Below are 14,246 nucleotides of genomic sequence, written 5' to 3'. Positions count from 1 at the left end.
AAGCCCGTAGCAAATCGCAGGTGACAGCGAGATAATCTCAAACCCAGAACAGTAGTGGTGGATAAAACCATCTTTCATATAGATTTTTTGATAGGCGTTACAGAGCGTCGATAGATTAATAGTGCTTTTAGCTAAATGACAGCAAATCCGCATACGTTAGTCGTCGGCTTTCTGCGGTTTGAAACGAGCTTCAAGCAGATGGACGAGCATTTGTGCTAAAAACAAACGCTCCGCTAAAGCCCACCTTCCCTTTCTAATGCTGTTATTCGGCTTTGATACTTCTGTCACGGATGATCGAAGCGTTGGTCGTAGGAGAAATGCAGGACGTGCAGATTGGATTCGTCAAGCAGATCCTTAGTTTGAATTTGGTGCCCAGGTCTAATAACACCTCCTGCGGGAACAACACCTCTCTGTGCGACTTCTCGGGTGAGTTTTAACGCCACTGCCGACAGCATACATCAGCTCGATCTGCTCATTTATGCTGCCGAAAGACTCTATTACTGTGGTGTATGATCTTCATTACACCGAACCAGACATCCAGCTTTCAAACTGGAGATGTGTTAGCATCTAATGCTAATGTGTTAGCTTGGCCGGCTAGTTGTACATTGGTGAGATCTGTCTGTAGTTTTGCTGGTATGTCTTGTTCAAATTGTCGTTCTGCATGTGTTGATCTGTCTGTCTTATATATCTGGGACATTCTACCAGAAACATAAACATAAATGCAGTAAAAACAGTATTTATTTCCAAAAATGTCTAAAATGGACTGATGGTTAATTTCTGTGAGTTGTTCTGTAAAGGAGCGTGTTATTCATTTGGTTCTCAGATAGTTTTTTTCTTAATAATAACACTTTTTAAATGTACAATCCCTGTCATTGCCATTGTCCTCAGCCTAATTGAGCCTACAGTTTTAATAGTTTTGTTATGTTAAAAACTGTTATTTAGAAAAATCCTTCAGAAATAGCAAGTTTAGGTTGTTATCATTCACATTATTTGATTAAAAACATGAAATTATAATGAAATTCTACAAATAAATACTATTTTACAATTGTACCTATGTTTCTGTCAGTCCTGTCACAATTGCATTACATTTACCATAAAAAGTGTGCAATACACCTTTAAGGCTGTGACTCAGAGGAAGTGACATCATTTGATGGAGGAGCCGCTAACAGTGATCAAGATGTGTTCTAACATTGTATTGTATGATTTAATGTTTTGGATGATTATTTTCTTGAGGATGGCGAGCTTAAAGCTCAGGCCCTGTCACATTTTTAATAAGTGAAAATGTATGTTTCTGGTAGAATGTCCCATCTATCTACCAGTCCGTGTTATACCTGTCTTTCTGTCTATCAATTGATTCATTGTGCATTTAATTGAGGTTAAAGTTGGTTTTAAGTTTGCACATTCGTTCATTTTAACAGTCCTTATATTGTTTACCACACTAATTTGAATATTCGGTCTAAAATCCCATTTAAGTATAACTTCAAAACAACATTAGCACTGTTCACTTGGCTGTGAACAATGTTGTACTTCTACATAAATATATACACTAGATATCACATAGGGACCCTGAGCATGCGTCAACAGCGCTGCCACATTTGTACAGTGCTTCCAGGACAAAAGTCATTCAACCGCACTAGTCAAGACAGTGTGACAACGAGAAGATGCTGGACTTTAGTGCTGTGTACGGGTTTAGTAATGAGCAAACAAAGAAAACCAAGCATAAAGGCAGAACATTTCATAGGTAGATTTTGTTTTTGGTCCCACATTCATTTCAAAGGAGCGCTAAAATGTACTAAAATGGCGGCTCTATTGGCGCATTCCTTCTAATAGACAACAGCAGGGTAGGCGACATCTAATGTATGTATATATATATATATATATATATATATATATATGGTACTTCTAAAATCATTTACTGCTAATATGATTTCTCTATTTGGATTATGCAAATAATTCTTTGCTGAAATTGTTCTCAAGGAGAATGTCCTAATGGGCGAATATAAAACTAACTTTACTCCAATGTTTATTTATCTGTCTGTCTGTCTGTCTGTATTCTATCTCTTTCTATCCATTGATTGATCAGTTGTTCATCTATCTACAGGGTGTCTATGGGGTCTAAAGTTGGTACATCGGTTTAGAGAAAATTAAGGCTCTTAAAAAAGTATTAATACATTTTTAATGTTATTTTCCAAAGTTAAATTTTATTTCATCTTTTCATTATATATGTATATGTATAAGCTAAAAGGTTGCCTGAATTCAAGCACTGTGTAGGCAAATGGGATTCTGTATATGGAACCTGAAAGTTTATGACATTCTTATTTGTTTCGTTTATTGGTCTAAGTATTCTTTCCTATTTCACTTTCTAATAAAGCTTGCATAGGGGTAGTGATTCAAATAATTATTTTCTGCATTGTTTCCAATTATTTTGAATTATGTTGTGTCGATAAGGAGTTGTCACAAGGTAAGATTGTTAGTTGCGCTTTCTAACAATCAATATGGAGTAAATATACTTTAAAAGGCACCTATGATGAAAATCATCTTTTATAAGTATCTATTTTGTAACTGTGTGTAGGTATAGTGTGTCCACGGGCATATTGGAGTGATCTAAACACAATAAGGGTGCTTTCACACCTAGACTTTTGTTTCAGAACCTGTCTCATAGAGCTGTGCAATTAATCGAAAATCCGGTTTCGATTTCGATTTTGCCTTCTAACGATTATGAAAAAGCTTTAATCGAGATAAACGATTGTTGCATCATATACCCCCCCCCTCCAGTTGTACAAATTTGTTGCCCTGCAAAGCTCCGCTTCACATGAAAATGACTTAAAGCATGTACTGTAATGTAACGTTTGCAGCACGGGATGCGCATCGTTCATTGATTCATGTTTTTAAAAGCGCTAACGAGACCGCATGCTTCTGTGTGTATGCAGCGCACACACAAAGCATGCGGTAAGCATTCAGTCTCATTCGCACACTGAAACACTGAGCGCTTAAGTGGTCAAAGGCGTCAAATGTTTAGAGATTATTCATATTAACCCTTATTTGTGTAATAAACAAACGAGTTGAGAATCAATAGACACGTGAAAGAGAAACCATTAAAGTGACAGCGCGCAATATTCCTGCTGCCGCCTGTTTTCATCATTATTAATCAAACAACAAAAGAAGAAAATCACACACTGCTCTTGACTGGAGGACTTTTGTAGCTAAAGTGTTTATCTTACAGTGAAGATGCTTAAAGCACAGTTTGTTTCATATTTTTATTCTTTTGTATTTACTTTGTACTTTGCAGGGAGGAAAATAACTATATATACAGTTGAAGTCAGAATTTCTTGGCCCTCCTGATTTATTAGCGACCCTTTTCCCACTAATTTCTGTTTAATGAAAAGATGTTTTTTTTTCAACCCATTTCTGAAACTATTAGTTTTAATAACTCATTTCTTTTTTTTTATTAAAGATTTATTTTTTGGCTATTTTGCCTTTATTAGATAGGACAGTATTTAGGACAGGAAGCGAAGTTGGAGAGAGAGAGAGGGGGGTAGGGTAGGGAAATGTCTTCGAGCCGGGATTCGAACTCGTGACGCTCTGACGTGCTACTGCACCATATGTCGACGCGCTAACCACTTACTAGATATTTTTTTCAAAGTACAAGCATTCAGATTGAAGTGTGATTCAAAGGCTAAATTATGGTAATTAGGCAAGTCATTGTATAACAGTAGTATCTTCTGCAGACAGTCAAAAAAATATATTGCTTAAGGGGGCAAATAATGTTAGCTTTAAAATAGGTTTCAAAATATTTAAACCTGCTTTTATTCTAGCCAAAATAAAACAAATAAGCCTTTCTCCAGAAGAAAAAAATATTATAGGAAATACTGTAAAATTCCTTGCTCTGTTAAACATAATTTGGGAAATATTTATTTAAAAAAAAAATTCACAGGAGGGTGAATAATTTTGAGTTCAAGTGATAATCGTTTTGAATAATCGTGATTATAATTAAGACCAAAGTAATCGTGATTATGATTTTTCCCAAAATCGAGCAGCCCTACTGTCTCCTTTCCCCAGTTAGCACAGTTCATTTGGCATATGTGAAACCAGCAATCACGCTCAGATCCGCGCCAAATCAATTGGTCCAAGATCGCCTGAATGAGGTGGTCTCGGCTCGATTGAATCGAACTCTGGAGCAGATCGATTGTATTGAGAAAGCAAAACGATCCAAGCCCGGCTATATCACAGTGTATTATGGACATGTAATAGGCATATATGGCTATATGAATAGAGAATTATAAGTAGGGCGGGATGTCATTCCTATGGGTAAATGTGTGTTTCATGTCAAAAAATACGAAAGTGAAAGCATGCTAACTGTTAACAAGAGCTGTGTATCCGTTGGGAAAACTGACTGAACTGCAGTCTTGGTTTATCTGTTATTTCTCTTTATAATGTAAAGGCTATAATGCATAATTCTAGCCAACGGCTCTGTATGAGAAAGTCTTACCTCTGATTTATACTTGGTGACGATGTCTGTGGGTGTCACAATTCAAAATTAAAGTGTGCCTTTTCTCTTGTAATGTCTTGTTGCTCATTGCCATAAATTAAAATAAGGACGCATGACAGCTGAGCGGGACTGCAAAATAAACCGTGAAACTCTGACCAATGTGAGGAGAGTTTACTCGCACATGACTTGTTTTAGCTCTTTTGGTCCGTTTAGAAACTTTGCTGTGTGAAAGCGAACCGCACCAAGTTCAAAGTGCAACATTGTAACAATTTTAATCCCTGTTTTAAATGCCTGTGCTGTGCGTGCGTGCGTGCGTGCGTGTGTGTGTCTGCTGTGTGTGAGCAAGAACTTTGTAACAACATTTTGTGACTCATCGACTCTTTAACTCAACAAGAAATACATTAAATAATCATTGGTTAAGTTCCTACTGTAGTATTTCTCACAAGCGTTACTTGAGATCTGCATCCTTCATGTCTGTCACTGTGCTGTTTATCTGACGCAGCCGATCATACTCTGACAGGCATGTGGGAACAGTGGGCGGGGAGAACTAGCGTTAAAGGCACAGGCAACAAAAACAGCTACAAGATTCTCAGAGCTGAAAAATACAAACTTCTGAAAGCTATAATAAATAATCTTATGGGTGTTTTGAGCTGAAAGTTCACAGACACATTCTGGAGACACAAAAGATTTCTCTTAAATCTTGAAAAAGGGGTAAAATAGGTGCCCTTTAATTAAAAATGTCACCAATGTTACTGGTTAAAACCAAAAGTTGTATGTAGGTCTTAAAATGTATGGTAAGAGCCCTAAAAAGGCCCAAATAAATCTGTCTGTGTGTCTAGTTCTGTCAGTGTAGTTTTTCTGTAGTTCTTTGTCTATTGATTGATCAGTCAGTACTATGTCTGTTAGGCATGGGCCGGTATAAGATTCTGATGGTATGATAACCTTTGATAAAAATATCTCGGGTTCACAGTATCACGGTATTATGATCACTTCTCTAAAATATATTCTTTTTAAATGTCTGGGTAAAAAACGAAAACTTTTTTCCCCTTTGAAAACAATATATTCTTTTTCGAAAGATTTATAATAGTTTGGAGCAGTAAACATGTCAGGCTAAATAATTAAAAAGATTAATAGACTTTTTTAAATAAATTTTTGGCGGTTTTAAAACCTTGACTTTTACAAACCGCGGTATACCTTCAAAATGGTTATCGTGTCATGCCTAATGTCTGTAGTTTTGTACTTACTATCTGTTTGTCTGTAATTATGTCAATGTCTGTCTGTCTGTCTGTCTGTATCTATCCGTCTGCCATTTGATCTGTATTCTGTCTTTCTACCAGATGATTGATCAATTAATTTGTGTCATCTATAGTTTAATTTGTCTTTGTCTATTAATATTTCAATCAGTCTGTCTGTTTGTAGTTTTGTCTGTCTATTGATTGATCAGTCAATCTTTGTCTGTAGTTATCTATCTATCCATCCATCTTTCTAGCCATCTGTCCAACAACTCATTCATCCATCTGCTCACCTATTTTTCTGTCTATCGCCTTTGAGTTGTGTTCTGAAAATATGCCATTAAGTATTTCATGTACAAGATTACAGGGTTGTAACACACCTAATGCTTCTTCACCTCTTACAAGCACTCCAAATATTAAGCCTTGGTTTCTACAAGTGTTGTAATGTGTTTGTGTCTCAGCTGTAGGAAGGTTTGACAGACTGTTGGCTCATCTTCAGGTCTGAATGTGTTTCATTGACAGAGATGTGGTATGGCGTGTTCCTGTGGGCCGTCGTCTCCTCATTGATTTTCCACCTGCCTGCTGCCCTCCTGGCTTTGGCAACCCTCCGCAGGCATAAGGTGGCACGATTTTTTCCACTCGGCATCCTGCTCATGGGTATCATCGGGCCGCTGTTTGGAGGGGTTCTAACTAGTACGTGGCTTTACATTTTAACCACATGATGAATATAAAATATATAATGTTGATGTTTTTATCTTGAGTAGGGGCAGGGTGATAAACAAATATATATTTAAAAAAAATAATAATAAAAATATATATATATATTTTTCCTGATGTTTAATAATTCTTTTTTAAAAATGGAGGTACAACATGATTCAAGTAATTTTCTCTTCATTAAAACCCTGCTAAACCATCTATTCCAAATGCACCACACAAAACGTTGTCACAACACATACTTTAGATTTTCCTGGCAAACATAAAAAATCAGTCTGTAGGCTTTCATAGATAAGCTAGGAACTGAGGAATGTCTCGTTTTAAAAGTTTCATTATAAGCCATTCACATATTGGCAGAATATTATTTGTTTACTATTTCTGTGTATGTGAAATTTACATCACAAAAGAAAATTTAATCTAATAATAAAGTGTAACTGAATTATTAAGGTCAGCATTAAATATTAATAATAGCAAAATATAACTAAGTATAATAATCATTAATTCATGATTTAGGAATCAATTATGTATACTCTGCCCTCTAGTGTCTTATTCTGTCTTATCTTCTTTATTCTTTGTCATTTTAAACTACTTTGTATTTGCCAATCTTATGCTAAATACAGGGACAGAAATATTTTGTGAAATACTGTGGGTCTTATTATATTACAAAATAATAACATAATACACTAATTAAAATAGGGAAAAATATTAAGGCTTTCACAAACCTAGAAATTAATAAAAAAAAAAAAAAACATGTAAAATTTTTATAAATATTAGGGCTGCATGATATAGTTTTTCTGCAATGTATATTGCGACATGAATACAATTTCACAAGATGACTTAAATATCTCTATTTGTAAAGAATCTGCATAAAATATAATCAATACTCTTTTTTTTTTTTTTTTAAAGTTAACAATTAAATGAGTAGCGTTTAATTGTTTTCTGAGAAGTCTAACAGTATTCAGGTATACAGTAATTGAATAATTAAATGTAAAATAGTACTCTAGTCTTTATTGTGTAAACAATCATTATTAGAATAACAAAAGGTACAATTTTGTGTGGCTGAATGCTTTTAAAATCCTCATTCAGTCACAGGCCTCAAAAAACACATACAAGTAACAAACTTTCACTCTTTTATGCTTAAACTCAGTGTTTAAGTGACTCAGTGTTTAAACTCAGTGTTGCAGTGACTTCACACAAATCTCATGTGTTTTGTTCTGTGGCTCCTCAACAACTATAATCCCCATTTAGCATTGTATATACTGCGATACGACTGTGGTATGACTATAAGTGTGTGTGTGTGTGTGTGTGTGTGTGTGTGTGTGTGTGTGTGTGTGTGTGTGTGTGTGTGTGTGTGTGTGTGTGTGTGTGTGTGTGTGTGTGTGTGTGTGTGTGTGTGTGTGTGTGTGTGTATATATATATATTAGGGGTGTCACGAGATAAAATCGCAAAGAGATTTCTTGTCGAGGTATAAAGTTGTCTAGTGAGTTGAGATGTTAGCATGATGGAGCGTGAGGGTGAAACTAGCATTGAAGATTGGAAGCAGGATTGAATTTGAACTTAAAATCAAGTTCTTTGCACACACCTGGTATAAAACTATTGCATGCATAAAATTATATGCATATTCATTTAAATGGAAGTACATTTATTACAAATTAATAAAAAAAAACACCTAAATTGTTTTGTAGTTTTTAATTTTCTTTAATAAAAATCTATTTTCCATTCATATATTAGCAAAGCATTCATATGTTTCATCAATAAGGATTATTTATTAAAATTATTTATTAAAATAGTGTAAAAATCTCATCTCGTTTTCATGAACCCAATCTCGTGTCTTGTCTCGTCTCGTGGAGTAGGCGTTTAGCAAATTGTACAATTTACAAAAAATGGTCAATTCGTTAAAAAATTAAATTAAAAATAAATAATAATTGTGACGAAACGATTCAAATGAATAAATAAAATACAATAAAAATACCAGGCCTAATCTATTTAATGATTAAATAGTCGAAATAGTCTCTTTTCAGCATCGATATGGCAATGTGTGTCTGCAATAGTCACATCTCAGGATATGCGATGTTAAATGGAGATTATAGTTGATTACCAATTAAGAATACATGAGATTTGTGGAGTCATTGCAATGTACAACCATAACAGAGTGAAACTTTATCATTTGCATGTGTTTTAAAGGCATTTCAAGTGTAAAACATTCAGGCACAATAACGTAAAACATTTGTAAGTTGAATGAAGAATAATGTTACTGATTTATTAATACAATGAAGACTATACAGTGTTATTTTACATTACTCAATTTCTGTATCTGAAAACTATTTGGCTCTCCGGAAAACCATAAAGAACTGTTTATTTGACTTTTTTCTTTGCTCTATTGTAATTATTTTTGCAATTTCATTTTTTTATACATGATTCACACCCTTACAAAATAAACCCAATCAATCTAAATGAAGGATTTCTTTCACAAATAGAGCTATTCAGGAGCTATCACAATGTATATCGCAGCAAAACAAAATATTGCAAAGTCAGATTTTTTCTAATATCATGCAACCCTATTTTACACAAATGCTCAATGTAAAATGCTTAATGTTTTGTATGTGTCACAGGTGCAGCCATAGCAGGAGTCTATAAGGCGGCAGGGAAGAGCATGTTCTCCTTGGAGGCCTTGGTGTTTGGCGTGGGACAGTCTCTGTTTATTTTCATCATATCTTTCCTTAGAATTCTGGCTACCCTGTAGCACTGAGGAAGAGAGACACTGGCACAGCAGGCTGCCGTTTCGTCACCTGGGCATCATATGCAAAACATGGAGGCCTTACTTCCTCGACAACTCCTTTTCCTTTGATACAGAACAGTATTGTTCTTTCCAAACGGGTTCCCGAACGAAGACTTTTCATTTGAAAATGAATCAGTACGAGCAACCTTTAAAGCAGCGCTAGCCTTGCGTTCAGGTGGAGTCATCTTGCACATGTGTATATTTTGTTGTTGTTGTTGTTGTTCTATTCATCATTATAGTTTCTTTTCATTTTCCTTTCTAAATCTTTTATAACGTTTTAAAATGAGGTTAAAAAAAAGTGTACATACTTAAAAGCCCATTCAAGCTTGCCCTTAATTAATGCTTGACAATAACATCTTGCATTCACTTTGCACTGATTATATAAATACTTTCGGCCAAAGGCTCAATTTGACTATTTTTGCCCCTGATTGTGGGCATATTTGAAGAGATTACAATTGAACACTTGTTTGTGGACTTTGACATTGTAATCGTTTCACAGCGTACACTTTCCTACTGGAGTTAAGTGGCTTTTGTTGGTTAAATAGCATATTTGGGACCTGTTTTTTTTTTTTTTTTTTTTGCATTCAGCGTCATTAAGAAATAGTTTTTCAAGTGGGCTCCAGGATTTGGCCTTCATATTGTTATTTCTGTATATATTAGAGTGATCTAATGTTGCTTTGACATATACATGCCCATACGATTCTATATGTGGCAGCCTCACCTTTATGCCTAATATGTGAATGTAAAGCAGATTTCAGCTGAATCCATATTAGAATCACTTAAATCTTCACCAAAGAAATGGTAACACTAGTCTACAGCTGTTATGCGTTTCAGATACTGTTATTTTTAATATTCCTGTAGAGAAAGCTCATGTTAAATCGATAAATCCAACAACAGAATGTACAAAACTACACCCAAACGTATGTGTAGAAGTATATAACATTGGATACTGGCACGTATAGATGTTCTCCCTTCATGTTCAGCATCAGCACTAACAGTGTAATGGCTGAAAGGGATCAGAATATGATTTTAATACACAATAGCAGAGATTTTACACTTATTTGGGGAGTTAAACCAAACGTCTCAGATATCAGTCAGTTTAAGCATTTGTAGATTTGTGTTCTCCCATATTACAAGCCCTCAGGAAGTTTTCGTGGTCTGGGAGTGTCATTTAAAGCTCGTTTGGTGTGAGTTCATGTAAATCAGACTGATCATTTTTGACTGGAGCGCTAATGTTAATGGGACGCACTGAAAGCTATGCTTTATTTGCCTGAGCCTATGGTCTCTCAATTGCACAAATGGATTTATTTTTCTAAAGTCCAATCATTGGTGGTGGAGTGACTGCTCATTGGTTCTTTTGTGGTTTGTCTTTGATTGTACTGTCTTTGATTCTTGAGAATTGGATTTACTCTTTGCGAAATGATACTTTTCATTTATTATTTTTTTCTGGGCAAGTTTAATTTTCTTACTGTATAATAAGTGCCAATTGCTAGTATTTTCATGAAATAAAATGGTTTAACTTTAGATTATAATAACACCACCTTGTGTTTGCTATTGTGATTTGTTCTTCTGTGTTTAAGGTTTGTTTGTTTTTTTAATTAAGACGAGTGCATTAAAGGTGCAGTATGCAAGTTTGACACCCAGTGGTTGAACTAGGTATTGCATTCCTGTATCAAAACAAACGCAAGCTCATGTTGCCAGATTGAGGACCAACAGGAGTGAGCCATCGAGGCTAAACGCTAATTTAAGGCTAATATAAATCGTGTTCTAAATAAAAGCAATGGCACACAATAGAACAGGGGTCTCACTCGCGGCCGATAGTTTGTGGCCCCTGCCTTAATTTGAAAGTTTAATGTAAGTGCGGCCCGCGAGTTTGATATATATAGCACTCTACAGTTTTGTGTGTGGAGCTGAACGAACCTTCCAATAATGGTGGGTGGGGTATATGGCTCTTGGGGGCGGGACATCGGCAAGACTTGACGCAGACAGAGAAACATTTCCCAATGAGTGAAAGTTACAGCAGCGTTGTCATGGAGTGTTTTCTACCGTGCCTGCTGGCTGCCTCGTTTTTATTGGGCACATGCGGACATTCGTCCCAGCGCACGTCATTCACAACACTTCAAAAAAAAGTTTTTTAAGTTGCTGCACAGCGGGACATTAGAAATATATAAATCAGTGCTTCATTTGAGCAGGATCTTGTCGGATCCTGTTCTGGGAAATGTCAGATATTCGTGTTTTTCTGGACAATATTTTCAAGCAATCATCTTTCTTGCGTTTACAATCACTCTCATTGGTTGGTGGTTATTGTTTCATGCGCAGTGAGCAGAAAAGAACGTGGCCGGATAATTCTCGGTAACTTGGACCAATTATTGGATTGCACCATTATTTGTGGGTCATTTGCATCGCTCTACCTGCATTGTATTTGCATTTCCTCACACAATAAACATTACATATATTTCTATATTTCTATATTCTATATATTTCTATATATTATAACTAATGACAACACCACAGTGTTGCTTTTTTTTCCTGTAACAACAGCATGGCGGATAACAGTAAATGTAATTATTATTATTATTACTATTTATTACTAATTGATTTATTTTCTTATACATTTTTAATTTGTTTATTTTTTCATCTTCTTTTGTGTTAAAAAATCCCAATCTTCAAATCTTTGTTTTCATTTTTTTAAGCATCTGCATAGTATTTTTTGTTCCTATGACATTCTTTAGTATATCTTTTTTAATGTTTTAATTTAAAGGAAAGAAATGTTTTTATTTTTTGTGTGAACTATTCCTTTCAAAATAAAATGAGAATTAGCTGTTTGTGGTATTAAACAGCACAATGAGCTGTTTTGTACAGCTGAAAGATAATCTGGAAACGAATGGCGCTGAAAACAACATGTTAACAGTAGAAATGGCCACAAAAACATAAAAAAATAGGTTAAATAATCACTCCGTATTGTGGAGCACAACAGACATGCACTGCCTGCACTAAACACCAGGAGGTGCAATATTCGTTTTTAAATATATTCAATTATACAACGCATGATGGGCGTTGAAACTGAGTCATTCATTCTAACAATTCGGTAATGGAGAAAAGAAGTTGATTTCAGGATGATATAGCATGCCATTCCCTTTATTTTCCCATTAAAATACACTATTATTGTGTAACACTTACAGAAAAGCATATGTGGAACCAGGGGCGGATTTAGTGATTTGTGGGGCACTAAGCAACTCAGCCATGGGGGCCCAAAAGATCTAAAATGCACATTTTGTGCTTTAATTTATTTATATTTATTTTGCTGTTTTATTTCTTATCTCATTCTGGCTATTTTCCTACATTTTATCTTGCAAAATAATAATAAGTAAAACGTCTCGTAACATCTTGTAACCTTTTAAATTATTTATTTTCTTCAAATGAATTAACAACTAAAAATAATAAATGAACTATTTCCTGGGGAGACATTTGTGCAGATAACTAGGTTCAAAATGTAAAAATTTGGACCCTCGTCGTACAAAATACAATAGAAAGCAATGTTATATATAATTTGTAGGTATAATTCTAGGTATTTATTTGGGGGGCCTCAGATTTCCTGGGGCTCTAAGTGGCTGCTTACCTTGCTTATTGATTAAATATGCCCCTGTGTGAAACACAAGTGAATTGAGGGTTTTAGAACCTTTTTCGTGTTAAATTCAAGTGATCAACTCATTTTATTTCACATAAAAAAAAAATCCAAACCCATGTTTCACATCTGTTCCACATATTTCACATGTTAAGCTTGTGTGTTTTTGTTTGTTTGTCAAAGATTCTACATTGCACATGTGTTTCTGTGAGCTGCTGGTCCTGACAGAATAGACTGTATAAAAATAGTTCCTGACAAACAAAGAACCAGGTTAAACCAGCAGCCCAGCCATGTGTCAAAACCAGCACATGCTATTTTTACAACAAGGTAAAAGATGTATAATAATAGCATTATGTAATTTAATATAAATGTAAAGGTGATCCATTACAGTTACTGAGGACAAAGAGGGATAACATTTTTTAGAGTACAATGTTGAACCAGCATAATATTTTTCTCAATGAGGTAACACTGAACCATTAAGTATAGTGTATAAACTCTCATATTGGGGTGAAATGAACACACCCAGTCCTTTTTTTTTCATATTTAACAACATAAAAACGGTGGACCAATTGGAGCGGTTTTCAACAGACCGCAACTTGAAGTAGGAGTGCAATATTGATTGACATCATATCCTCAGTTTGTTCATTGACATCCGCCTTTTTCATTGAGAGTCAAAGCGATATTACTAAAGGAACACCCTTGCTCTATTTTTAGATGCAAGGCTCATTGGGCTCAACACAAGATCAATATTCTCCACATTATCGCTCTAATCGGAATTATTGGTTGTATCTTTAGGTAGTTTTGCAAACATGTACTTCTCATTGCGTTTACCTTATACTTCAGCCGTTTGCATTTTTCGCGATCACAGAAGCTCCCTGTGATCTTAACTAGGTGCAGCTGGAAAAGTGAAAGCACGTTGCCTCATGTGCCCATCTCTCCATTGGAAATAAAATAACAAACTTGCCTGCAGGTCGCACACCAGAAGCGCCGCTCTGCGTGGCGCGACGCTGACGCAGCGCCATGCATTTTAGAATTCTAAACATAGGTTTCTATCAGGGTACACACAACAGTGCTTCAAGTCGGTGGCTGGGCGCCGCGGACCGCTGCAGAAACCTATGTTTAGAATTCTAAAATGCGTGGTGCGACGATTCGGGACACTTCATGTTTCTGCCACGCCACAGAGAGTGTCTGGTGTGCCGTGTCGCGACTTCCAGCGGCACATCTGGTGCCTCAGTCAAAGTTAATTCAGTGTGCGTGGTTATTAGTCTAGCTCAGCACTTGAAAATAGCACACAGTTGGCTGTAAAACTATACAAAGACACAAATGATTTTGTACTCTCTGCTTGGTCTGTGTCCGAGTCGTACATGTACAGCTGAATGCTGATCCTCTCACCCAGCTCCTTCTCTC

At 35.6% G+C, this 14,246-nt stretch overlaps 1 protein-coding gene across 1 annotated transcript; it reads left to right on the top strand.

Moving 5' to 3' along the window:
* Positions 1-10,754, top strand: tmem170a (transmembrane protein 170A). Its single transcript, XM_056478179.1, has 3 exons — positions 1-426; positions 6,244-6,414; positions 9,048-10,754. Exons 1-3 carry the CDS (start codon positions 291-293, stop codon positions 9,176-9,178), a joined length of 438 nt encoding a protein of 145 aa, XP_056334154.1. The 5' UTR covers positions 1-290; the 3' UTR covers positions 9,179-10,754.
* Positions 10,755-14,246: the final 3,492 nt, after the last annotated feature.

Source organism: Danio aesculapii, chromosome 18 (assembly GCF_903798145.1).
Source record: "Danio aesculapii chromosome 18, fDanAes4.1, whole genome shotgun sequence".
NCBI lineage: Eukaryota > Metazoa > Chordata > Actinopteri > Cypriniformes > Danionidae > Danio > Danio aesculapii.
Note: the sequence above shows the minus strand (reverse complement) of the source record. Positions and strands in the feature narration are given on the sequence as shown.

Bases quoted from the DNA above. Each gene is read 5' to 3' on its own strand.
- tmem170a (XM_056478179.1), top strand. From the start codon at position 291: ATGATCGAAGCGTTGGTCGTAGGAGAAATGCAGGACGTGCAGATTGGA. The intron at 427-6,243 runs GTGAGTTTTAAC...TTTCATTGACAG, and splicing joins CTCTCTGTGCGACTTCTCGG to AGATGTGGTATGGCGTGTTC. The intron at 6,415-9,047 runs GTACGTGGCTTT...TATGTGTCACAG, and splicing joins GTTTGGAGGGGTTCTAACTA to GTGCAGCCATAGCAGGAGTC.